The sequence below is a fragment of the Kwoniella dendrophila genome, chromosome 11 (assembly GCF_036810415.1).
Source record: "Kwoniella dendrophila CBS 6074 chromosome 11, complete sequence".
NCBI lineage: Eukaryota > Fungi > Basidiomycota > Tremellomycetes > Tremellales > Cryptococcaceae > Kwoniella > Kwoniella dendrophila.
The window spans coordinates 728,534-754,690 of record NC_089486.1 but is presented as its reverse complement, the minus strand read 5'-3'; the positions used below and the strand labels follow the sequence as shown (position 1 = coordinate 754,690).

Below are 26,157 nucleotides of genomic sequence, written 5' to 3'. Positions count from 1 at the left end.
ACTATATAACAATCAAATTTTGCATACTCTCCACGATATGAAAAGAAACTCATTACCATACATGTTTTCCTTCTTTTGTTGTGTATATATAAATCTTGTATATGTTGCTTTTAATTTGTATATGTTTCCATGTATATACCTCAATACGACGAGGAACAAGGCACACTGACCTAGTAATAACAGAACCTTTCTTAATGACATTCGACATTCATCGCAACAAAATCCAAAAGAGGTTGAGACGAACAGTTGTAAATGCATACAAAACATGAATATATGTTTAAACACAAAGCGAAATAGTTTAAAATCAGACGACCAAGAAGACGAACCAAGTGCTAAACTAAATTCTAGATCTGAAATTGAGACCTAATCTTCTAATCTTCTTCTTCATCACCACCAGCTTCGATGAGAGCTTGATAATCTTCATAAGAACCAAAAGTAGGTAATTCCTTTCTCTTTTTTCTTTTTTCTTTTCTTTCATTATTTCTTTTCCTTTTACCCCCTTTTGTTTCTTCTTCTTCGTCTTTATCAGATAAATCATCAACATTTAACTGGATATTTGGCATATCAGATTCAGATAATAAATCATCATCTTCATCATCGAAATCTGGGAATGCTGAAGATGCAGATTCACTTGATGTAGGTGATACAGCTCTTTTCTTTCCTTTTGTTTTTTTAGTGGTAATTTGTTCTTCCTCTTCTGATGACTTGTCCTCTTCTATATCCTCCGATTGGTCTTCTTCTTCATCATTGTCATCATCTTCATCAGAGGAATACTCGGTCATATCATCACTTATCAAACTATCATTATCGCCATCTTCGGATAATCCCATATCATCATCTGCTCCAGGCATAGAAGCTTTCATTGCCTATAGTAATAATGAGGGAAACAAATTCATCAGCTAAAATTGTCATTTACGTATTAAAGGGAATCAAATGTTTAAAAAAGCTTACCTTCCAAATTTCATCTTCTTCAGGATCACTTGCTTCTTCATCAACTTCAGGTTGATTTTGATCTTCCTCTAATTCACTTTCGTTATCGTCATCATCATCATCTGAATCTTCCTCTTGAGCAATATCAGAAGGTAATTCTTGATCTTCATTATCATCTTCTTCTTCTTCGTCAGAATCATTTGCTTGAGATTTCTTTCCTTTATTATTTTTGAGATTTTCAGTTCTTTTCAATTTTTCAGAAAAATATTTATGAAAGAATAACATTTCAACTGGAACATCATTGACTTTTTTTCTCCAAAATTGTTCTGAATTTACCATTAAACCAGCTTCACCTATTGAATTGATAGATCTTGCACCTTTATTTTGAATTATCATACCTGATTTATCTGATACTGCAGCAGGTTGCATTATAGATGCACCTTTAGGTTGTAATGTTTTTTTAGGATTTCTATAAACGAATCTATCTAAAAATGATACTAATGAATTTAATGATATATCAGATGATCCAGTTAAAGGTTGTGATAATAATAATTGATTCGCTTGTAATGATACAGATGGATGGAAATGATTTAAAAATGGTACCTAATCGGAGTGAAAATCAATGTATAATACATGTATATAAATCAGTATTGTAATGTATGGAACAACACTTTTTTTGATTTTATCAGAAACACGATTGTATCGATTTTATAAACTCACAAGATCCCATAAACAACTTGAATCAGCATTGGCATATAATGGTTCTCTCTTTTTACCATCATATTCCTTCTCATTCACTGTTTTCTTCTTATCATCATTAATTATTGGTTCGTCTTTCCTATCAGCGTCAACGAAATGTTCAATATCGTCATCTTCAGGTTCAATCAACATCTTTTTTAGACCAGGTGTAGCTGAGAACAACTTTTGAGAAACACCAAAAAAAGATAAATCGGATATCAGCTTTAGAGCAGCATAGAATGAAAGAAAAAAAGATTCAAATCGACTTACTTCTCCTAAAAGATATAAAGCACCACAAATAAAAGGTGGTTGATGTAATGATAACATTTGAAGTAACCTTTTAACAAAAGCCATTACTCTATTTATTCTATCATCTTCTTTCATTGATTTAAATAATAAATTCAAGTACATGGCTTGTTTTGAACTTGTCATTAATCTTTCATCAAATAATGAATCATATAAAGTTCTATAATATCTATCCGATATAGATTTAATTTCTGTTGAAGAGTCAATTTCAGACTGTGATTGTGATTGTGATTTTGAAACTTGATGAATTAAATTTAAAGCTTGTATTGAAGTATTAAAAGTACCTTTATGTGTTATAATGAATAATGTATTCATATATGATTTAAACATTGTTTCATCTAATTTTGCAAAAGGTAAAGCACGATTTATACCTGTTAAAACAGCTGCAACTAATTTCGATTCTGAATTTTCAATTAATTCTTCTTCTTGTTCTATAGCTGTTTTTTTATTATTATTACCATTCTTTCCTCCTCTTGTACCTTTTCTTCTTCCTCTCCATTTATCTACTTTTCCAGCTACTTTTTCAATTTGATTTTCACCAATTGTTTCTTCTTCATTACCTTGCTCATCTTCATCTTTCTTACCATCACCTAAGATTTCTCTAAATACTTCGAAATAAAGATCAACAAGTTTTCCAGCGACTTCTTGATCTTTTCTAGTCAATGTAATTTGATTCAATGTGATTAAACCGTAATATCTAGCATGATTAACTGTATCAGATTTCTTTTCCACAGGTTTCTTACTTTTCACATCATCATCGAACTTTATATGAGAACCTGATGAAGTTGAACCACTACCAGCAGCAGCGTTACTGCCTACAGGTTTGAGTACTAAAGCAGACACTTCTCTAGCGACGACTGCTTTCATAGCTGGATGAGCTTGAAGAAGTTGTAATATATGATGAGATGCTTTGGAAGCTACTGGTCGATCAGTGTCACCCTATGAGAGATAAATCACCAGGTTAGCTAAATCAAGCGTCCTATGATATTTCTTCTGCTGTATTAGCTTACAAGCTTGTTAACACCTAATCGCAACAAATTCTGTTCTTGTTCAGCATTACCTGAAAGAAGTTTAAAGACAATATGTAAACCTTGAGTTCGAACGAAAGGAAGGGTATCATGAGATAAGACCTATTAATTGAACTTCGTTAGACATCCCTAAGATGAATGAAAAAACAGCAAAACTCACTTCGAGAACTTGTAACAAGTTGAAGAACCATCTCTTGAGGTAATCTTCGAAAGCAAACATCAATAAATTTCGATCTGTGAGTTGAGGATGAGCGAGTAAAGGTTGATCCGCAAAGTATCTATAAAGTTTGAAATAAAATAATTGAAACCGATTAATTAGATTATTCTCCCAAAAACACTCTCAAAAAAAGGAACTGATCTGACATACCTTAATTTTCCATTTGATTTACCACCACCATTTGTCCACCAATCAGCTAAAGCTTTCATTACAGCAACTCTTTGATCTTTATTTGAACCTGAACCTGAACCAATTGAACCATCATCTTTATAACCTAACATGAATCTTAATCTATTTAATTCTTTTAAAGCATGTACAGGTGATTCTCTAACTAATAAAATTAATGCAGATAATTTATCTTGATGTGTACCAGATTGTAAAATTTGATTTATAAATACTGCATCAGATGAAGATGATGATCTATTTAATGAAGGTAAATTATCTAATAAATTGAATGCTTTTTGTCTTAATTCATTCAAAGCATGTCCTTGGATTGGTTTTAAAGGTATTTCTGGAATTGGTAATTCTGGTATTAAATTGGTCCATGTTGAACAAGCCGGTACGTTTGTTCCACTCGTTGGTTCAGGTCCAAGTACTGAAGAAGTTGGTTTAATCGGTGCTGGTTCTGGGATAGCGGTTTTGGTGGTTGATTCGACTTGAGCAGAAGCTTGTTCCTCCTCATCTTCGTCTTCGTCTTCGGTTTCGTCCTCCTCTTCGTCCTCATCTTCCTCTTCTGCGTCTCCTCCTCCTTCCGCCCCGTCCCCTTCCCCTTCTTCCTCCTCGTCGGAACCCTCCACATCCTCTTCTTCACTCTCTTCCCCTTCCTCCTCTTCATCCTCACTCGTTACTTCAGCTCCTCCTACAGCTTTGAAATCTAAACCTTTCAAGAAATCCCCTAATTCCTTTTTGAGTGATTTCTATAGATTTGCAACCCAACATTAGTTCTAAAGCTGAATTTACGATTTAGCCTTTCGTCAAATGAAAAACTCACCTCATCAGTAGATTTCTTTTCACCTTTAACTTTAGGTACAGATGTAGATGATGCATTATTATTGTTATTATCGTCATCATTATCACTTTCATCTATACCATCAATTAAATCTAAATCGTCTTCATCACCACCTAAATCTTTTACAGCCTGTTTCAATTCATCACTTATTTTACTATGTTTATTTGGATTTGAATTTGGATTCGATGGTCCAGCAATCGAATTTGCTCCTGTTGCTGTTGCTGTAGCTGATGATCCAAATGTTTTATTGAGAAGTTTAGTTGATTTACTTCCTCTTCCTTTAGCCATTTTGGATGAATTTGACTAAATCACTGAGTCCCTTTTAACAGAACCAACTTTTTATAGTCCAAAGGTTTATCAGTCAATTTATAGATAAGTGAGATATCAAAGTATCGGACATACTAGAAATCTCAAAAAAATAGTTGAAAATAAATAAATCAACCCGGGATGAAAACTGAAAAATTACAGTCTAACCCGCGGACGTCGCCGCCAATTTAACGCTATTATATGATGATCCAAAATGACCTACTAAGATGCATTGAATTGCATGCAAGTCTTTCATCTTATTCTCATTCATAATTTAGCGCTTCAAAAAGAACAACAGAGTATCCAAAATGCCTATGAACATTAAACCGGTAGTAGGAGCAGGACTTGGTGAGCTATACCAAACCAAGGCTCTTTGGTCGAAGCTAACTTTTCACTCGTAATCTAGCTAGTTGCTGTACCATCTTTTCGATATTGGGTATCGTAATCCTTCTTAGTATGTTCTCACAACTCAATTCCTCGTATCATAGGCTGGAAAAATCAAACACTGATTTCAATTAATACTTTCGATGATGTATAGCTCTCGGATCATTCTTTGGTAAACATGTCGAAGGTTTAACAGGATCAACAAAAGATCCAAAAGATCCTGATCATGTAGCTAAAATGTGTTATGCTGCTGCTGTGATTTATGGTGGATTTGTTGTATTCTGCGGATTACAAGTGAGTAATCTCTCCTCTTCTCTCGAAAGAAAACATGTTGGTCATATAGCTAGTGGAACGTCAATATACTTGCGAGAAAGTATAACGTTGAGACCCCTCTGATTGAAATTCACGTTTGACGAGACAAGCTGATCATCTTACTCTGATATTATAGATGGCAGTGCATAGACGATATCCACGAGGAGTACAACTGTAGAATTCATTGCCTCATTAGAACGATCTTGCCTTGCATGTATATTTGTAGCTTTTCTGAATTATAAGACAGCACCTTTGTCTTCTTCCTTCATAATGATTGCATGAAACGCTACACTGAATAGTGTGCCACGTGGTTTGATTGTTGCCACCACCGTAGACCGTTCTGACATCAGAATATTATGGTCAACTTTGAAAGTCAGTTCACGAAGGACAATTATATTCATCATAGCTTGTCGTCTTATTGCATCTTTCAGACCATATAATAGTCCACGAAAGTCTATACAGTCATACACCAGACATTCTTCACCCAAAGTTTTCAGCTGTATACTAAGGATACTTGAATCTCATCAGGCAGGGCCATCACGAAATGCCAGTCAAAAGATCAGCTGGTTCCTCTTCAGCGATACCAAAACGAACAAGATTCGCTTCATCACCTCCTCCTGCAAAGTCAGCCAAAAGATCGGCTTCTATTGATGATGATGATGATGAAGATGATTTATTAGAAAATGATTTACCTCAAGGTGCATCAAGAGATAAGCAACGTGCGAAAAGGTCATTAAAAGATCAAGATGGATATGGATCAGATTCATCAAATGATGAAGAAGGTGTTGTACCTTCACGTAGACCTGGTTCAAAAAAAGATGATCAAGATGATGATGATGATGATATGGATATGTTTGCTGATGATGTTGATGAAAAATCAAAAGAAGACGATAAAAAAAATAAAGGAAAAGGAAAAGAAAAAGAATTTATGGATTTAAATGAAATTGAAGGTCAAGAATTTGATCAAACTTCTCGACGTAAAAATAAAGATAAATCTAATTCTGATATTGATTCTGATTCTGATTTGGATGATGCAGAAGAAGGGATGAAAGAAGAAGCAAAAACAGGATTAGATGGTGATATGGGTATAGATATAACGCCATTTAATATGAAATCTGAAATGACTGAAGGTAGATTTACATCAAATGGTGAAGAATATATGGAAAATGATAAAGATGAAAATGATAAACATGATTTATGGTTATCTGATTCATTAGATAAAGAAACAATTAAAAAAGCTAAAAAGGCACATAAAGAAAGAGAAAAATTAGAAAAACAAAGACAAGAACAAGAGAATTCGATAGAAAATAAAGAAAAAGAAAAACAATTGTTAAAAAGTTCTGTGGATCTAATGGAAAGAGGTGAAACTGTTTTAGAAGCTTTACAAAGATTAGGTAAACAAGTTGAACAAGAAAAGAAAACATTAGAACAACAACAACAACAAAATGGTGGTGGTACTGGAAATAAAAAGAAATCTTGGGCGGAAAAACAGAAAGAAAGAAAAGCTTTAATGGCTTCAGAACAGGAACAGAGGTAAGCTTCGAATCAATTCTGCGATACTGGCCCAACCAGTTCACGATGTACATAGTTCAATATGCTAAATCACGTTTGATGACTCATCTAGCGATCCTATACATACATCCAACCCATTCACAAACCTTTCCAACATAGTCTCTCAACTTACAACGATAGGACATCTAGATGTTTATTCCTTATCAAGAGAAAGTATACAACGTATGTTACCGGCGGAAGCTAATCCATCGAATGGATCTTCATCTCGTTCGGCCGCGCCACCGCCTGCTCCTGTGGATACAAGGCAATTTCAATATAGGTTCTCTATGGGTTACGTGAGGAATTTACCGGAAGCTCAAAGACCTGTAGAAAGAGAAATATTTGGTGAGTTTGCGTTCATCTGATTCTGGAATAACATTGTAATACCGAATCAACCCTGTTGTCCCATATGTTGATTCACCATTCACCTCTTCTTCTTTGACAGGCCCATTCTCCGTTCAACAGCTGAAACAATGGAGAAATACTGGATTCTTTGGTGGACCGACATGTGAAAACGTTGAGCTAAGATTAGCTGGAATTGAAACGGGGAATTGGGGAACTTGGGCAGATGTAGTAGGGCAGTAAAACTGTATGACAAAATTGATGAGTCTACAATGAATGACCTACAAAGATTGTACGTCCATGAGAAGACAAATTGTATAAAGAATTATATGCATTCAGCCATATTTGCAACCACAATGATGAATTATCGATCTTTCTTTTTCTCCTCCACTATATCGTCTTTGATCGTGCTTGAACCGGCTCGATCACTGGGATCCAGATCAAGTGTAGTCGGCGGCATATTATCTGGTCTATTTTGTACTTTTGTAAGTTCCAATACGAACCTGTGATAGATCAGAAACGGTTTATCAGTAAATCACTATGTCTGGATGCTATATAAGTGACATTGAACATACCAAGCCATTGAACCCCATAACAGAGTTGTAACACCTAAAAGCATTAAAACATGTTTATTCCAATACGTCAAGACTGCTAAAGCGAACAAGGTTAGGCATAAGAAAAAGAAACATAAATTCATAGCTATATTACAATCACACAGAATTGTCAGCTACTATTCCTCAGATGCATTACTAAAGCTAAACACAGCTAACGAGATAACTTACCCATAACGACAGCTGCATTTGCTCCTGGCTAAAGACAATTCATAGTCAGCTAAATCATATCCCAAATCATGACAAGAAGTATAGCTAACATACCTCGAATATCGATTTAACGAGCATACCAAAAAATCCAGGTTGTCGTTCATTTTGAGGATTATCTACAGGTATAGGTGATGTTTCACCTGATGAAGAATCGGATTGATCTTTTGTAACCATTTTGTGTTTCTAGCTGTTGATGAAATAGTCGGGTTTTCTGCTCGAAGAGGAAAGTAACAAAAGAATGCACGTAGTACAAGCAACTTTGCTAAATATCATTCCTTCATGTTCAACTTTTGACTTTTGTGGTCATCAGAATTGGGTCATCGATGTGGAGGGAAGATGACCGCCGGGGATAGGTAGAGTGGTAAATGGGGAGATGATGATTGCCACATCATGTCAAACCCATCTCCCAGGCTTACACGATTGATACATTTGATTCCGTCCGATATGATCACTCATCGGAAGTTGGCGGTTTGGGATCATTCGTCGCCCTCCGCTTTTTTTTGATATTTTGACCTTTTTTTGACTTTTTTGAGACATTCTTCAACATATTTTCTGAAATTTCGATATCATAGATTAGATAGAATATAGAGCTTCGGTACAATCCCTAAGAATAGGCATTATCGCCTTGAAGAAAATCACCTTTACAACCTCAACCTTTCTTTCAGTAGCTGATACAGCTCGGCATTTTTCATCATGCTATCTCGTAGTACAAGATCCGCTTCTAGCTCTTTTACTAGATCCGTGACAACTAATCGGAAACCTACCACTTCAATAATACGGTCTTCACCTTCTACAACGACGAAGCAGCAGTCGGCATGGGCTACAGCAACAGAATCGGCACATTCCATTTTAACACCTCCACCATCATCATCATCCTCCTCATCCTCTGCTTCTGCTTCTTCTTCCTCCTTGATAGCGACATCCTTAGATGATCCTTTATCAGTAATAAATTCAGAAATTGGAAATTTAAAATCATCTTTATTTAGAATGTTAGGATCATCAAATTCAAGTTTAGATAAAGTTGCGAAATATTATTTTCAAGCTGAAGGTAAACATTTAAGACCATTATTAGTTTTATTGATCGCTCAAGCGACGAATGGATTAGGTGGTAAAGGTTGGGAAAAAGTTCAATTAGAATCACGTAATAGAAATAGTATAGATGATTCATTAACTTCGCAAGGTGGTGTTTTAAATGATTGGAATCCTGAAGTAAATGGTGATGAAAATACTTCAAATCAACATATTCAAACATTTTCAAATCCATTTAAATTACCTGAAATTGGTGTACAAAAACCTTTACCACCATTAAATCAAAGTGAATTTGATTTAAATTTAGATTCTACGCAAGAAAATGTACCTATAATATTACCTACACAAAGAAGATTAGCATCAATAACAGAAATGATTCATGTTGCAAGTTTATTACATGATGATGTAATTGATAATTCAAATTTAAGAAGAGGTGAACCTTCTGCACCATCAACATTTGGAAATAAATTATCAATATTATCAGGTGATTTTTTATTAGGTAGAGCTTCTGTCGCATTAGCAAGATTAGGTTCATCAGAAGTTGTTGAATTATTAGCTACTGTAATAGCAAATTTAGTTGAAGGTGAAGTAATGCAATTAAAAGCTACTTCAGAACCTGAAAAAAATCCAACAAAAAAAGGTTTTGAAGATTATATGAGAAAAACTTATTTAAAAACAGCTTCTTTAATGGCTAAATCTGCAAGAGCTTCTGTTATTTTAGGTGGTTGTGGAATAACTAAAGAAGGTGAATGGGTAAAAGATGTCGCTTATGGTTATGGTAGAAATTTGGGAATTGCTTTCCAGGTGTGTGAGAACGTTCAATCAAGGAATTGGAGAAGCGTGTAATATTGTGTTCATTCGTAAAGAAAGAAACATTATCGGAATGGCTTAATTCTGTTCGCTGAAATATAGACGCTAACTTTTATTTTTTTAAATTCTCAAATAGTTAATCGACGATGCGTTAGATTTCTTACCACCTGATCCATCATTAGGTAAACCTTCTTTAGGTGCAGATTTAAGATTAGGTTTAGCTACTGCACCAGCATTATTTGCATGGGAAAAATATCCTGAAATGGGTCCATTAATATTAAGAAAATTTGATCAACCTGGTGATGTTGAATTAGCAAGAGAAATCGTTGGAAAATCAGATGGTTTACAAAGAACGATAGAATTAGCTAAATTTTTTAGTTCATCTGCAAGAGAATTAATTGAATTATTACCTGAATCAAAAGCTAGAGAAGCTTTAATTGGTTTAACTAAAAAAGTTATTGAAAGAGTAAAGTAAAATTTACAAGAAGAAGATATTTATAACAATGCATATCCAATCACTCACAATAACAACACAAGAAATCCTTAGTACCGTTACGTGTATAGATAGAAAAGAAGTCAAATCCGGATAAGTTAAAATCCTATTGGTAATCGAAATAATGACAAACAAGTGGAAGTACAGACAGAAAGGAAGAAAGAAAGAAGAACAGAAGTTACATCACCACCAATACCCATTCGCAACACTAAACGTCACTAAACATTCAATTTCAAATAAATGGTATTATAACGGAAGGATAAAAATAGAGATACAGGATAGTGAAAAATAGATTTATTTACTAGTTTCAGATTACAATATCACAAATTGCATATTTCTCATTGATTAATCTCCTGCCATATACTCATGCATAGCATCAATTCTAGGAAACCATTGATTGAGACTGATGAATTGTGATCTGGAAAGTGATACCCTTTCAACAGCTGGAGTGTTGGATGATCATACTGGGAACCTGAGTTTCCATCCTCCGTCTTTCTGCTTTGAAAGTTCACGCGATGTCTTCCAATTTGTGTGGAAGCATGGTCATCATGTCTAGCGTGATTATTGGCAACTTCTGATAACATAGCAGCTGAAGATTAGCAGTGCTTTGCCTCCATAGATCATGCGATATAGACAAGGTTGAAAGCTATGTTGGGATTTGTTTTCAGTTCCCTTCAATCTCATGTTCTTTCATCCAACCAAAATTTCGAAAATGACGTAAGAACCAACAACGAACATTACCTTTATCTTTCGCAAAATTGTCCTTGCCCTCAACCTTGCTTTGTATTCATTAATCTTATTGTTTCATATGCAATTGCGACGTTAAAAATAACTTACAAACATAGCTCTGAACCATAAATGCACAGCAGCACGACATTGATATACAAAAAATACAATACAATATACAAAGTCGTATGAGATTATATTTTTCGAAAAATTCTAAATTATTTTCAACTTTAATTTGTTTATCTTTATTTAGTACATTTTCATTTATTTTACTTTTAATTTCTACTACTTATTCATATTTGAATGATTATCAACAGCAACAATCTATGAGAATTTGTTTACCATTTTCATTAAATCGTATATCATCAACTGTACATCAAAAATTATCTTGTCAATCTTTGAATTATAATTTAAATCAATCTAAACCATTCACATCAACAAGTTATAATAGTGATTTAAATAATATAATGAGTGAAATTGAATCAACGTCAACAACTCAACCTCAATCAAATGGAATTGCACAAAAAGAAGGGGAATTAGCTGAATTTTTGAAAAATCAAAAACAATTATTTTTGAATGATTTGAAAAATGATAATGCGGATGGATGGACTATAGTTATGGGTAATGAAGCTGGAGGTGGGTAAAATATTATTTATTTTATAATATATCAATGCAATCGTTATTTGGTTATCTCAAACCGTAATAGCTAATGTAGTTTGAGTTCCTTTTGAATATATACAGATTTAGATTCAATAGCATCATCAATATCATATTCATATTTATCAACAGTTATAGGATCAAAAACTGTCAACAAAAAATCAATACCATTAATATTAACACCTTTTAATTTAATGAAATTAAGACCAGAAAACATTTTAGCATTAAACTTGGCATCTATAACCGATTTAAAAAATACATTATTATATCCCGAAGAAATTCCTATATCTACTTTAGATTTATTTAATAAAAAAGGTATAAAGTTTAGTTTAGTTGATCATAATAAATTATTACCACAATTTGGTGTTAATGATAATTCAGTTGAATCAATTATAGATCATCATGAAGATGAAAATCAACATTTGGAAAAATCTGTTAATCCAAGATTAATTATTAATCCAATAGGAAGTTGTTCTTCTTTAGTTACAAAATATTTTAAACCTTTTTGGGAGGAATTCTCAACCTCAAAAGAAGCAAATATACCAAAAGAAATTTCTACATTATTACTAAGTTCAATTTTAATTGATACTTCAGGTTTAAAACCTGATAGAAAAGCTACAAAAATCGATTATGAATCTGCTTCTTTCTTATATCCTAAATCTAGTTTATACAATAACGACAATTCAACATCTTTGGTTAACGGTAATGCTGAGAATAATGCCAATGAAAATGAAAATAGTATAATCGAATTTTCTCAAGATGGATCAAATATACCTAAAGATTTAATTGATTTAAATAATTATTTACAAAATACAAAAAACGATGTATCTAATTTAAATACATCAGAATTATTATTAAGAGATTATAAAGAATATATATTATCTACTTCATCATTAAAATTTCCTTCATTAAAAATTGGTTTATCAACTGTACCTTTAAGTTTAAAAAAATGGTTATCTTCACAATCTCAAAACGATTTTAAAATTTTTAAAGATCAAATTGATATTTATATGAATGAAAAAAATTTAGATTTACAAGGTATTTTAACAAGTTTTAATAATTCACAAAATAAACATAAAAGAGAATTTATTTTAATTGTTAGAAAATCAAAACAAGGTGCTATACAATCTCAAATTGAAGCTCAACGTATATTATTAGAATTAAAAAATGGTTTAGAAGATAATACTAAATATAACGAAATTTTGAATTTACAAAAATGGGATAAAGATAATAAAGGTTCTGTCTCATCCTGGGAAGTCTTTGATAAAGAGATGCAGGTTTGGAAACAGGGCAATGCAAAAAGTACAAGAAAACAAGTTGCACCGATACTTGTGAGTTTTACTAATCTTGTTTCGTGATCTTAAAATAAAAAGCGCACAGCTAATATACTTCGTTTTTCGTTTTTGTATCGACCCTCTTTAGAGAGATCTCATTGCTCAATTGCAATAAATATCATATTGGCATTTCGCTAGAAAAGAATCAAATGTCCCTCATAGAGTCAGTAGATTTACGAAGTGTTCATGCATAGAATAGAATGTCCCGACACATAGATCAAGGAATTGCACAATGGTTGCTGCACCAGTAAAGATACCGTCCGAGTGAATGCATATAGAACGAGTACAATAGAATATAAAGTCTACTAACAAATCTAATCTAAATTTTGTATAGTATCGATAAAGATAGAAAGATCTAATAAACTTCCAATACATATCTTTCATCTTCCTTTAATTCTTCAATGAAATCTTCAGCTTTCTTTCTATCCATACCATCATCAGTTAAACTTCCGACTAAAGCTTCAAATACATCAGGTACAGGCCAAGTTGGACCACATAAATAAAAGTATGCAGCATCTGAACCTTTACCTTGTAATAATTTTGATAATAATTTTTTATCTGCAGACATTTTATGTTGAATATAAGTTTTTGAATCTGAATCTCTTGAGAAAGCTAATCCAGCATGTGAAATTATACCTGAATTTATATAGGCTTCAATTTCTTCACCATATAAATATTCTTGTGATCTATATCTTGAACCAAAGTAGTAAATTAATGGTCCAACTTCAATACCTTGTGTCTTTTGCCATGCTCGATGTTGCATGAATGCTCTGAATGGTGCAGCACTATAAAATCAGACATGACATATCCATCAGCAGTGGTCAACCTGGCTATACGTTTTATACAAATGTCGACTCACCCTGTACCAAGACCAGCCATGATAATAGGTTGTTTGTTATCAGGAGGTAATTTCATGACGGAAGGTTTGATTGATACAGTTACTTTAGCACCTGGAGCAAGGGCAGCCAAGTATCTAGTACATTGACCGAATCGTGGGGAGCCTAAAGTAGGATGAAGGTAATATCAGCTTAGTTTTATGGGTTGGATGTGAAAAGTAGAAAGCCAAATCAAAAACTCACCCTTAGAATCGGTCCAATCAACGGTAACGATCAAAAGTTCAACTTTATCACCAACGGCTTTTTGAGATGAAGCGATGGAATAATGTCTTGGTTTGATTTCAGGGATCATACCAATTAATTCACCTATTGATGGTCTTGCAGTTTTATATTTGAATAGAACGTCTGCAAAGTTTACAGTTTCATTTTCTGCCATTCTTTGGAATAGTTCTGCACCTTCTGGAGATGAAATGAATTTCAATGCCATTGCATCAGATCTTGATTTAGCAGTTTTTGATAATTGAGCGTAGAAAGCTTTTCCTGGTCTACCGAATAAATCAACATTTTGTTGTAACAATTGGAATATCGTTCGAGTTTCATTTGTACCTTCTTTTAATGGATTTTGGAATGTTACTACATCATCAGGTTTGACTCCGTACCATTCACAGAAATCTAAAACCTCTTGAGTATCATTCCATCCATGAATACCAATAGCTTCACCGATTTCATATTTCAAACCTGTACCGGCTGTATCTAATTCTAAATGGAATACATTTCTATCGTAGGTGATTGGAGTTAATCTTCTGTTTTCAGATACAGTAACTAAGAAAGTCTCATCTGCCATTGAAGGTCTCAAACCATTGATACCAACTTTGTTGACGGAGTCTTCGGAATCAACTACTTTACCATCAGGTACAGCGAATGCTTCTCTGAAGAATAAATGTCTAGCGGCAAGTTCCCAAGTGGTGGTTAAAGGTTTATCATCAGAATGAATATCGATGATACCTGCTGTACCAGCAAGAGCATCCCATTCCCAAGTTGATTTAACTTTTTCAGTTTTACCTTCTTCAAGTTCAGGGATTTCCCATTCGGATGGTCTAACTTCGAAAAGAGCTGCTTGAGCAATTTCGACATCTTCACGGTTAAGTTGATGATTGTGGAAAGCGTCAAGTACTTTCCAGACGCCAGCTGAAAGTTTCTTGGTACCGGTGTAAAGAAGGAGGAAAGCAGCTTGTTCTTGGATAGGAAGAACAGGTGAAGCAGACAAATCGAGTAAGAATACTCTGAGGTTCTTTGATTTGATAGTAGAGATTTCAGATCTGGTGAGTTTGACGGCAACTTCATCTTCTGACCATGGTAATTCGAGGACTAAAATTGAGCCTTCTTTGGCGGATGATAAAACGTCGGTAGATTTAAGCACGTTGGCATCGTTAACCCAAGTAACGTCAGAAGCTTGATCGAGGGACAAGTTTGAAGTTGAAGCACCGGCGGGAGCGAGTGAGAGAACTGATTTGACACCTCTTGCAGCAGAAGAACCGAATTGAGCAAGTCGGGTTTCGAGTGAAGCTGAAGGGAGGAATAAGTGAGAAAGTAATTGAGGAAGAGGTGAAATAGGTGAAGAGTAGAAAGAAATGACTTTTCCAGGAGTTGTGATTTCTTTGGCGGATACAACATCAGTAGCTGAAGTGGCTACGACTGATTTGACAGTTGGAAGAACAGCTTTACTTGATCCTGAAGCTGAGTAAAGAGCGGATAAAGTGAGAGCTTTGAGAGCTTCAGCATCAGCTTTCGATGCACCTAAAACTGATACAGTCTTTCTTTCAGCTCCTTCGGATACAGTGAGAGCGTTGAAGACTTCTTCAGATGATGGGTTGAAGGTAGATAGCTCGAAAACAGTTGATCCAGCAGGAACAGTTTTGTTCAATGAAGTGGCGAGTTGACCAACAGGAGCAACATAGACTTGAGAAGCAGAGTTATCGAAAGATCCAGTTGAGGCGATTGAAGAACTTGAAGGAGCGGGGAAGGTGTATGAAGTGATTTCTCTACTTTCAGCAGTTGAAGAAACTACGTGAATAACTTTTCTAGATTCTGAACCGTATAATGAAGCTGTATTTTCAACTAATTGTTTACCGGCTGAAGAGAAGACAACTTCCCAACCTTCAGGGAGAGAAAGTAAATCTTTGACTACACCAGCAGTATAAAGACCATCTTGGAATTCAAGGTTTTCATTGATGATGGTAGTTGAGAGGTTTATTACCACATCACCTTGAATTCTTTCAAGAGAAGGTAAAAGATAAGGTAAAGTTTTGATTGAAGCGAAAACTGAGAATTTTCCTTGATTTTGAGATTTTTGTGAATAACCTGCTAATTCTAAACCTGCACCTTGTCTAGTTTGTAATTGATGTAATTTTTTGATTTTATTTTGTTGATCGTATGAAGATAAATTTGAACCGAAACCAACTTGAATTGAATCATCATAAACCCATAATGATTCAGAATATTTATAAGCAAAAGATTCTAAAATATCTATAGCTGATGAAAATACTTTTGAACCTGATTTAGTTGATTTAGGTGAAGGTAATGAAGTACTTAATAAATGTGAATAATAATTTGAATCGTTTGGACCTAATGATTGAGCATTAACATTTGGTAAAGTTGAATCTATTAAAGCTTTTTGAATTGATTTAGCATCAGGTGATTTACCACCATCTTCTGAAACTGCTGTTGAACTTGATGAATATGGTGTTGATGATCCATCAGCATCTAAATTAAGTCCCGCATCAGTTTTCATACTGGCGATTTGTGATTTTTTACTTGGTACACCTGGTGGTGAAGTGAGTGAAGATGTAAGAGCGATTGGTGACATGGTGAATGATGTATGAAGAAGCCGTTAACCAAAGAAAAACCAAGAAAACAAGAAATGAAAGTAGGAATGCTCTTTATGAGCTTTGAAAGCGATGAGGAAAGAGAGAAAGAAGGTGTAAAAGATGATCAACAAAATATAGGTAAAAACAGATTACTCAACTACAGTCATCCAAGTTTTTTAACTGGTTGCATATACAAATTTACGATTTTTTCATGATTTCGATGATTGTTGATGTATTATTCCGATTTCGAGTTGATGGTGAGGTGATCAGGGACCGATATTGGAATATTCCTAATATTTTATTCCAGATATTGCAGATAAACCATGTTATTCCGGGGGCCCCACTTATGGCGCCATTTATAGACACCGATCAATTTATATATTTATATTCGGAAAAAGGCTGTTCTGCGGACTACGCCGCTCCAGATGTACTCCGACGTGGCATTGTTTTTGAAACATAGTCTGTTACCACGCGACAAGCGTTATCAATCCGGCTCGGAATATAGATGGGATGATTTCGTTCGAGAAGAGAGTTGTTCAAAAGTCTGAAATCAAGCAATCAAAAGCACATCTAAGAAGACGATAAAGTGCATTCAACATTACAAACAAATCATTACAAACATATAACCACATATCCTGACACAGCCTACAGCTCTATCTCGACCTGAATTTCCCACATTCTAACCCAATCCCTTTTCAAAGGACAACATCGATTTAGCCTATAGGCTAAACCTTTCATCATGTCAGCTAATTTACATAACTTATTATCTTCATTACGATCACCTATATTTCAAACGTTAAGTAATCCAACATCTTCAAGGATGGGTACGAAATATTTGAGGAAAAGATTAAGAGGACCATCAATAGCTACATATTATCCACAATTAACAAATCCTTTTCCATCAATATCAGCATTAAATAAAATCCATCCATCAAATCCATTTTCAGGTTGGCAAGGTAATAAATTACCATCAGAATTAATTACACCTGAATCAGGTAAAATAATAATGAAAGATGTAATTTGGAAAAATGAAGGTAATATGTTGAGAAATTCTGAATTAGTTGATGAAGGTTTTGAAGAAGTTTCAAGAAAACGTGGGTTAGGTTGGTTAGCTGATAGTAAAGAAGTTAAAAGATCAGAAAGAGTTAAATTAAGGAAATCTGCTGGTAAAGGTCCACCTAAGAAGGGTAAGTAGTTTTAGCCCGCATACAAATCATAAATTTGTCATGAATACGAATGAGTCTATTTACTGATTCTTTCACCCTCCTCAACAGGTCATGGAAGAAGATCTCAAATGAAGAAGAAATAGTTGTAAAGCCTAATTGCTATAGATTTATTGGGTGGGTATCCAGTAAAAAGTAGTACAGATCTGGACTCTTGCTCACGAATAACGTTTAATCGTCCAGCTTGGATACAATCGCACACACTTATGCATATACATTATAACGATTCCAAATCGATAACGAACTCGCTTCGTTTACGACACCCTGCCGTTGAGCGGCTAGACTTTTTTGGCTGAGCTATTGCAGTTTTTGCTAAATATTTCTGCCTTGTGACCTTTTTTTCGGATCTCAAATCAAGGAGCTTTGCTCGCTATCCTACTAAGGCACCGTTGTTGCTTCATCCTATTTTCGCGCTCCTATTCAATCGTAAAGGTGGGGAATACCTAATCGAGCTGGGAACATCATCATTTTGCTCGGTAAGATACTGATCAGTAATCGCTTATACACAGGTTTATGCCAAGCAAGTAAACATGAAGGGGTTCAGTATAAAGTGGATATTAAGCTTCGACCTAATCTTGATCGTATGATAAATTGGAGACGAAGCATATTTTAGCGTTTCACAAAATAGCCAATCGCCGAAATTGGTAATCAAATGCAGCTCGATGTTCAATCACGATTCAGACTTTTAAATCTCAGATTAGATATGACACGAGTCCGAGTTCGTGTCTCAATAAGAGACCGACAAATCATAAATCAGAAGATCATAGCTTATTCGAACGAAATGCACAGATGACGTTGAAATCGTCTATACTCCTTCGAAGACATATTGGTTGGACTACCAACCGCCAAGACATCGACGGCCTTCAGACATTCAGATTCCGATAGACCGTAGACCCTCGAATTTTCAGGCGGACACGTAGGTATTCAGCGAATTTTCGAGAATACGAATGAAAGGATGGTTTTAGATCTTCTTTTGTAAGTTGATTCGGAATACCAGCGATCACGTCGGCGATTATGACGTGAGCGTTACATCAAGCAGCTCGAACAGATATTAGCAGTATCGAAATTCGGTAATAACGATATTCAAAGCTCGATCAAGTTCGCTTAGGTTATGTCTTTTGCTCTTCTATCATATCCTATAGGCATCCATATACTCATATATACATATATATACCATTCCCAGATTTGTCGAATCAATAATCATGATACCAAATCTGGTCCACTATTTGATATTACTAAACTATTCTACTGAACGACCATCTAAGCAAAGTCCAATTCAAACACAATGAGCTCCAATCGCTCAAATAATGATGCTCAACAGAGTATCAGTATACCTTTAACGTTCTTCGACACTAAAAGCGGCAAGACAATATCTTATGAATCATTTGCACCTATTGGAGAAAGTTTTAAAATGACAATATCATATTCATCTAGGAATCCAATAAATCCTAATTTAGGAAGTAAAAATAGGACAGAAGAATGGTTAAGACAATCTGCTACAATCAAACATATTAGTACACCTTTTAATTGTAAATTATTCATGATGACAGATGGGGAAGAAGAAGAAGATTATTGTGTAATGGGAAAAGGTGAATGTTATGTTGAAGATGAATCAAAATTAATTGATTTAGATGTTATATCAGTTTTAGAAGATTTGATTAATCAAAAATTATTATCTGAAATTTCAGAATTTAGTGTTTTATTAAAACCTATACCTTCAAATTCATCAACTTGAGCTTTACAAAGTTTGAATCATGATTCCCGTAATTTAGATTCAGAGTCAGAATTGGATTATAATAAAAAAGATAAAATAATGGTAAATTTAGATTCTGAAGGAAAATTTTCAAAACACGGTGAATCTGTTAAAAGGTGTTTGGAATTAAGTTCCAAATTCAGCTAAACATCTTGATCCTAGTAGAAAAGGTCAAGAAAATATGATTAATGAACAATTGAAAGATGTTTTTGGTCAAGCTCGATGTACTTTGTTGACTTGTTCTAAAATCAGTCTAGAAGGTAGTCTTGTAGATCAGTAAATATTATTATTCAATGCATCGTTTATTCTATGATAGATTCAAAAGAAATTTGTACTGAAAAGTGATTGCGTGAACCACAATTTGATACAGCTTACCGAGCTAGTAAAGCTTCGAGGCTCATGACCGACGTGATCTCAGTCACAATCTGCACTTTATTAAATAAGGCGTTAATTTCAAAACCCCGCTAGAAAGAGCTGAATGGATTCTCACATTACGCAGTCGCTACACTAACTGGAAGATATAAAAAGCTATCTTAACGGTCAGTCCTATTTCTTTTTGCTCTTCAATCTATCATCATTCAATATCTCTTCTATCTGACATACACTCTCACCAAACCACTAAACACATATAATGGACAATCAATCTACAGGCTTTGGCGGTCATCCAGAGGATTGTGCTTGTGATTTCTGTGACGACTGTAGAGCTTTCCAAGCTTCTTCCGCAGCTCTTACCAGCTTAGGGGTTCCTGATAACTATGAAGAGCAACTGCTCTCCAGTATCTCCCAAGGCAATGCTATGGCAGCGACCACAGAAAATTCTACAAATCTGATGGATCTTGATTGTTACAATCCAGAAAAATACGCTGGACCCTTCCAAGCATCTTCTGACCCGAGACTTGCCATAGGTGGTAGACGTAACGATTTGAAGAATTCCAATGCAACAGCGTTTTGGACGGGACCAGGTAATTTGGGTGAAAATTACAGGACGATGAACTTGTCAGGTCAAACTTCAACATCATATATTTATTCTATGAAATCTCAAGGTAATTTCCCAGTGAGCGGAAGTACTCTCGCTACTTTCATGAAAAAGAAACCCGTCTCAAACCTTTATTCAGGCACTTGGGATTGTGAAGTACAAGCAACAATTCCTAAATCTGATAAAGGTGCTGGTAGTCAAACTTTAGACATTCTTAAATTGGTTGTACCAAAAACAGACTCGAAACATGAGAGTTTCAGGGTTATTCATGACCATTGGCTTGGTAAATACGAGAATGATCACAAAATAAACAAAGTAGGCATGAAACTTGAAAGTATTAATGGTCGTAGATATCCCGCCGAGTTAGAAACTACAGTTAAAACTTTTAACGGAACTCGACCTGCTACGATCAAGACTACTTTCACTATAGATCCTGTTGTAGCGGAGTAGAAAATGGGAAAATCGCAGGTCAACAACGTTTCAATTGGGGATTATTTACGAATGGTTCTGATATCTGATGCCGATCTCGCTCATAATGGATCTGACATGTATACGTGTGATATTTCGGTTTTTTTTTTGTTTTGGTTGTCTACATCACTTGATCGCCATCTATCCTACCGGCATATATTACGCCAGGGAGGAATCACAACTATTATTTATATCCTACTGTTGCTGCAGACCTTTGACTGCCAATTCCACCGTTCTCATCCGGAGGATGATCAAGAGACAATGATAGCTTGAACAGACAGGTAGACGATTAAGGTCCGAAATATTACGATAAAGTACGAAACGGACAGACAAGTCTGAGACTGAACTGAACTAATGCCAAAATTGCAAACCGGAAGAGTGGGCAAATCTACCGAGAGAGAATGGAAATTATGAGGTCAATACATACAAGTATATAGGTATACATGTTGTGAGACTACAATGCGAAGAATATGATAAAACGAATGGATGACAACTTGAAGGTGACACAAATTAGTCAAATCTTGGAGTGCCACCATGTGATGGATTACGTAAGCACTAAGTAGCGTTATAAAACTTCACTTAGGCTAGTATCGGTGAACCTCGTCGAGTTACTTAAATATCACTTATTCTACTATTATACATATTGTAACACATCGCTTAATATAGACACAAATATAAACGTATATGCATAGTCGTTATCAGTAATACAACACCATCGTCTCGTTCCTGACTGATAGATTATCGGGATCTGCCTTACAAGAGAAGTACTAGATCGATCAAACATGCGACCATGCCGTGAAGCATCAAAAATATAGTTGTTATCACAAATATCCTGAGTACGTTTCTTCCTTGTATTCCCAGTGTCCAAAAAAGGTCTGCAAAGGAAACGCATTTTTCGGAGTCCGAAAGATTTGGAAAGGATGAACAGGGGAAGAACACTGTGCGCTAAAGAGCCCGGAATTCGAGTAGCTGCACAATGTGGGATCGTCATGGCCACAAATCACCTTTGAGAGTAGCTCCGTTGTGTCTGCGTATGTCTTAAGCTGCCCAAAAAGGACTAACTGCCATTCCCTCCTTTTGGTATGGATTGAATTCTTGTAGCTCAGCCAAAATCGACGCAGGTAACTACAGGGTATGAAGTCCAGTATAAATACGACCTTCCTCTCTCGGTTACAGGTTACTCAGTCTCATGCTTTTTGTTCTCACTCACAACGTCATTTTCACCAATCAACTTCGTCGACCACGGAAGATCAGAATGAAATTGTTTCAATGCCTTTCTGTGAGTGTGAACGCTGTATTCCCCGACAGTTCTCGGACGATCAGAGTCCGTCCACTCAGTCTAGGGACTATGAAGCCTGTCAACATCGTAACAGACTCGATAACGTATGTTACGAAAATTCAAGCATTCTTGCAAAACACTGGGACGCTTTTGAAAAAAGAGATCCATCTAAAAATTCTACCAATAGAGAGACTGGAATTGGACGAATAATCAGATCTGAAGAGAGTGACACTACTTATCAACAAGCCGAGATTAATAAATTGACAGATCTAGGAATTGACCCTTCAATATCACTGTTCGTTTCGGACGCAACTTATGAAGATTTTCTAAGTTCAGGTGCATTCAAACTATATAACCAGGGGAAGAATTTACGTGGTGATTTAACTCGTAAAGAGGGAAACCCAAAGATCTGGTGTGTTAAGAACAGCGGTGAAAGTTCAAGAGAGTTCAATAGTAATCAAAGTAGTGATCGATCACCGAGGACCAAGTGGACATGTGAACTAGAAGTAGAAATACCTGATAAATATCTAGCTTTGATAGGAAACGAGCAAGGGGAAACGGACACATTGGAATTTACCAATATAAAATGGGCGGATCAATCTAATGAACGAACGAATTCCTTGGAAAGGGTTCCTTTTTCCAAATATCTCTATAATGATCTCAGACATCAAAATCCTTCCAGGATTGTCAAAAAATTATCAGAAGTTGAATTTCTTACTCCTCAATCCTTATACCAAGGTAAATCTGCTTGTCAGGTTAAGATTACTCTCCTGCAAAAAGTCTTACCAGCTACGACTTACACTTCCTTCAGACCTGAATCTTTCTGTCAAAAAGAACGCAGTTGCCACGCTTAATTGCAATCATTGGTAACCAGCTTAAATCATAATCTTAGCTTCTATGTCTGATACATATATTGATTTGTTACGAAATACCGCACAATGGATCATTACTTTTTCTTTTCGCCAACTACCTCTAACTCTTCTCTAGATTCATCTTTTTCTTCTTCAGGTTTACTCTGTATACTCTCAGTTAATTGAGCCAACCACAATCGTTGATATACACCGCCTTCTATAGTCATGAGTTGTTCGTGTGATCCTTGTTCCGCCACTTGTCCATCTTGTAATACTATGATGAGATCCGCATCCGATATTGTTCGCAATCTAAATGATAAGGTTTGGAGGTGTCAGCCTGATAAAGTATGATATATCAATCAACTGCACAATTTAGACTTACCTATGAGCAATGAAGACACTGGTTTTACCACCACCTAATAAAGTAGAATTTATATTTCTCATTAATTCAGTTTCAGTGTAAACATCTAAAGCACTTGTAGCTTCATCAAAAAATAAAATTGGAGGATCTTTCAATAATAATCTAGCTACTGCTAAACGTTGTTTTTCACCACCAGAAATCATTAAACCTCTTTCACCAACTTTAGTTTTATATTTTTCAGGTAATCTTTCAATAGTTTGTTCAACATGAGCTTTCTTAGCTGCTTCAATCACTTGTTCATCTGTTGCTTCTAAATTACCATATCTAATATTATGTAAAATATCATTATGAAATAATGGTGTATCTTGTGGTACAACACCAATTGATTTTCTCAATGATTCTAAACTTACATCTTTAATATCTTGATTATCAATTAAAATTTTACCTTGTTGTGAATCATAAAATCTAAATAATAATCTAAATACTGTAGATTTACCACATCCTGAAGGTCCAACTATAGCTACTTTTTGTCCTGCTGGTATAGTAAATGATAAATCTTTAAATATTGGTCTCTCAGGATGATATCCGAAATTCACATTCTCAAATCGTATTTCACCACCTTTTAATGCTAATGGTTTTGTGTTGGGTTTGTCTTTAATTCCAGAATCTAAACTTTGCAAGTTGAACATCACTTCCATGTCAATCAAACTTTGTCTCAATTCTCTATATACAGTTCCTAAGAAGTTTAATGGTAAAGAAAGCTGGAACACCAATTGATTCACCATAACCAGATCTCCAACAGTCATTGTGCCTATATAATGGATATTAGCTATTGTACTACAGGTGCCGACCTTTCCCACTGCAGATATCATCATATCACCCACCTTTTACTACTCCCTGAGCAGCAAGTAACATCATCATAGTTAAAGCACTTGAGAAAATGAAATTTTGACCTGAATTCAACAATGCTAAGGAAGTTGCGATTTTTACTGAAGCTTTTTCGTAAGTTTTCAAGGTGGCGTCATACTGAGCTACTTCAAATCTTTCGTTGTTGAAAGCCTAAACACCTCATATTATTAGTTTGTTTCGCTCAAATCGAAGAGATAAATCAATGTTCTGTAACTCAATATGGTATAGGCGGTTCTTGAAACTCACTTTAACAGCTTCATAATTGATTAAACTATCTACAGCAACAGTCGCACCTTTATTATCAGCTGAATTTGCTTGTTTTCTAAATTTAGTTCTCCATGCTGTCGTTTGAATTGTAAACCAAGTATATAATCCCATTGTTATTACTGTAACGGCTGCAAAATCCCATCCAAATTTCCACGATAATATACCACAAACCATTGATATCTCTAAAGCTGTTGGTATGACGTGAAATACGATTGAAGAGAGTATGAATGATATACCTCTATAATATTGAATGTATGAATTAGCAATCAAAAACAAGTAGTATAAAAGTCAAGGTTGTCTAGGCAAAGCGAGTGAATTATAAAGCTCACTTCGTACCCCTATCGATAGCTCTAGTCAATCCACCGGTTTGTCTCTCTAAGTGGAATTTCATGTCCATATTCAACAAATGTTCAAAGGTTTCTCTAGCGACTTTCCTAATAGCACTTTGTGATACAGAAGCGAAAACGGCATTTCTTAATTCACCAAAAGCGGTTGTCAAGATTCTAGCTGCTCCATCTATTCATTCCGCAGGTATCAAAATCAAATTAGCCATATGAAATTCCTCCATTATGTTTATCATACCTAGACAAGTTAAAGCACTTACATCCAGCAATTGATGCACCCGCTAATACCCAGACTGTACTACTTTCAGTTATAGGTACGTTTAGACTATCCACTATAGTTTTAAAGAAAAACGGTACTTGTACATTCAAGATTTTACCTGCCACTAACAATGTTAATGCACCTAAAACCCGTATTTTGACTTTAGGATTATTTTTAGGCCATATATTCTCAGCTAATTTGATTATTATTTTCCAATCTGTCTTATCTTGAGCGGAGCTTGATATATCTTTGGGTGTCGCATCTGGGTTTATCGCCGTTTTAGGCGGGTTAGACACATTTGTCGTGTTTGCAGTTGTAGTAGGGCTTCTAGGTGAAGATGAGGGAGATGAAGGTGGAGGTACTCGTCGATGGGAGGAAGTAGAGAAAGACGCGAGAGGTGATGCTCTTCTTGTTAAAGAGGATACGCACGGTGTTGATGTCCCTCTATGATGAGGTATCTGCGTTATTCTGCTTCTACAGGATGTCCCCTGTGGTAATATGGTCCTTGATGAAATCTCAGCTCGTCTTGGATGATGTAATGTGATTATATTCCTCGAAGGCCCAGCTATGGATGAACACCACGGTAATGTTGTCCTAGGCAGAGCATATCGACTACAGGAGCCGAAGCTCATGTTAATATGCTATTTTGTTGTTGTCGGATTCCTTTTCAAGCAAGATAACGATGAAGCAGAAAGCCTTGTAAGCTATATAAAATCTTTGTAGCAGTCATTAACAACAATTGCGAGTTCCGAATTTCGGTTATGATGCCAT

At 35.2% G+C, this 26,157-nt stretch overlaps 12 protein-coding genes across 12 annotated transcripts; 8 read left to right on the top strand and 4 right to left on the bottom strand.

The window, feature by feature from the left end:
- Positions 1-371: 371 nt before the first annotated feature.
- On the bottom strand, positions 372-4,516 carry L201_007845 (uncharacterized protein; the record flags this gene model as incomplete). Its single annotated transcript, XM_066223548.1, has 8 exons — positions 372-866; positions 952-1,533; positions 1,651-1,851; positions 1,939-2,913; positions 2,985-3,104; positions 3,163-3,280; positions 3,370-4,136; positions 4,211-4,516. 8 exons carry the CDS (start codon positions 4,514-4,516, stop codon positions 372-374), a joined length of 3,564 nt encoding a protein of 1,187 aa, XP_066079645.1.
- Positions 4,517-4,842: 326 nt separating this feature from the next.
- On the top strand, positions 4,843-5,408 carry L201_007844 (uncharacterized protein; the record flags this gene model as incomplete). Its single annotated transcript, XM_066223547.1, has 4 exons — positions 4,843-4,882; positions 4,941-4,988; positions 5,073-5,212; positions 5,367-5,408. 4 exons carry the CDS (start codon positions 4,843-4,845, stop codon positions 5,406-5,408), a joined length of 270 nt encoding a protein of 89 aa, XP_066079644.1.
- Positions 5,409-5,774: 366 nt separating this feature from the next.
- On the top strand, positions 5,775-7,366 carry L201_007843 (uncharacterized protein; the record flags this gene model as incomplete). Its single annotated transcript, XM_066223546.1, has 3 exons — positions 5,775-6,763; positions 6,855-7,126; positions 7,227-7,366. 3 exons carry the CDS (start codon positions 5,775-5,777, stop codon positions 7,364-7,366), a joined length of 1,401 nt encoding a protein of 466 aa, XP_066079643.1.
- A 121-nt stretch (positions 7,367-7,487) lies between these two features.
- On the bottom strand, positions 7,488-8,118 carry L201_007842 (uncharacterized protein; the record flags this gene model as incomplete). The annotated part of the gene is made up of 4 exons (XM_066223545.1): positions 7,488-7,626; positions 7,699-7,822; positions 7,906-7,933; positions 7,999-8,118. 4 exons carry the CDS (start codon positions 8,116-8,118, stop codon positions 7,488-7,490), a joined length of 411 nt encoding a protein of 136 aa, XP_066079642.1.
- A 519-nt stretch (positions 8,119-8,637) lies between these two features.
- Positions 8,638-10,258, top strand: L201_007841 (uncharacterized protein; the record flags this gene model as incomplete). Its single annotated transcript, XM_066223544.1, has 2 exons — positions 8,638-9,777; positions 9,920-10,258. The coding sequence occupies 2 exons, from the start codon at positions 8,638-8,640 to the stop codon at positions 10,256-10,258; spliced, it is 1,479 nt and encodes a 492-aa protein (XP_066079641.1).
- Positions 10,259-11,190: 932 nt separating this feature from the next.
- L201_007840 (uncharacterized protein) lies at positions 11,191-13,108 on the top strand (the record flags this gene model as incomplete). The annotated part of the gene is made up of 3 exons (XM_066223543.1): positions 11,191-11,638; positions 11,744-12,990; positions 13,082-13,108. The coding sequence occupies 3 exons, from the start codon at positions 11,191-11,193 to the stop codon at positions 13,106-13,108; spliced, it is 1,722 nt and encodes a 573-aa protein (XP_066079640.1).
- Positions 13,109-13,348: 240 nt separating this feature from the next.
- L201_007839 (uncharacterized protein) lies at positions 13,349-16,695 on the bottom strand (the record flags this gene model as incomplete). The annotated part of the gene is made up of 3 exons (XM_066223542.1): positions 13,349-13,778; positions 13,853-13,994; positions 14,073-16,695. The coding sequence occupies 3 exons, from the start codon at positions 16,693-16,695 to the stop codon at positions 13,349-13,351; spliced, it is 3,195 nt and encodes a 1,064-aa protein (XP_066079639.1).
- Positions 16,696-17,435: 740 nt separating this feature from the next.
- Positions 17,436-18,005, top strand: L201_007838 (uncharacterized protein; the record flags this gene model as incomplete). Its single annotated transcript, XM_066223541.1, has 2 exons — positions 17,436-17,883; positions 17,971-18,005. 2 exons carry the CDS (start codon positions 17,436-17,438, stop codon positions 18,003-18,005), a joined length of 483 nt encoding a protein of 160 aa, XP_066079638.1.
- A 1,199-nt stretch (positions 18,006-19,204) lies between these two features.
- L201_007837 (uncharacterized protein) lies at positions 19,205-19,654 on the top strand (the record flags this gene model as incomplete). The annotated part of the gene is made up of 1 exon (XM_066223540.1): positions 19,205-19,654. The coding sequence occupies one exon, from the start codon at positions 19,205-19,207 to the stop codon at positions 19,652-19,654; it is 450 nt and encodes a 149-aa protein (XP_066079637.1).
- Positions 19,655-20,303: 649 nt separating this feature from the next.
- L201_007836 (uncharacterized protein) lies at positions 20,304-21,098 on the top strand (the record flags this gene model as incomplete). Its single annotated transcript, XM_066223539.1, has 1 exon — positions 20,304-21,098. The coding sequence occupies one exon, from the start codon at positions 20,304-20,306 to the stop codon at positions 21,096-21,098; it is 795 nt and encodes a 264-aa protein (XP_066079636.1).
- A 1,273-nt stretch (positions 21,099-22,371) lies between these two features.
- Positions 22,372-23,249, top strand: L201_007835 (uncharacterized protein; the record flags this gene model as incomplete). Its single annotated transcript, XM_066223538.1, has 2 exons — positions 22,372-22,395; positions 22,455-23,249. The coding sequence occupies 2 exons, from the start codon at positions 22,372-22,374 to the stop codon at positions 23,247-23,249; spliced, it is 819 nt and encodes a 272-aa protein (XP_066079635.1).
- Positions 23,250-23,341: 92 nt separating this feature from the next.
- Positions 23,342-26,018, bottom strand: L201_007834 (iron-sulfur clusters transporter ATM1, mitochondrial; the record flags this gene model as incomplete). Its single annotated transcript, XM_066223537.1, has 6 exons — positions 23,342-23,555; positions 23,629-24,418; positions 24,492-24,666; positions 24,763-25,021; positions 25,113-25,299; positions 25,388-26,018. 6 exons carry the CDS (start codon positions 26,016-26,018, stop codon positions 23,342-23,344), a joined length of 2,256 nt encoding a protein of 751 aa, XP_066079634.1.
- Positions 26,019-26,157: the final 139 nt, after the last annotated feature.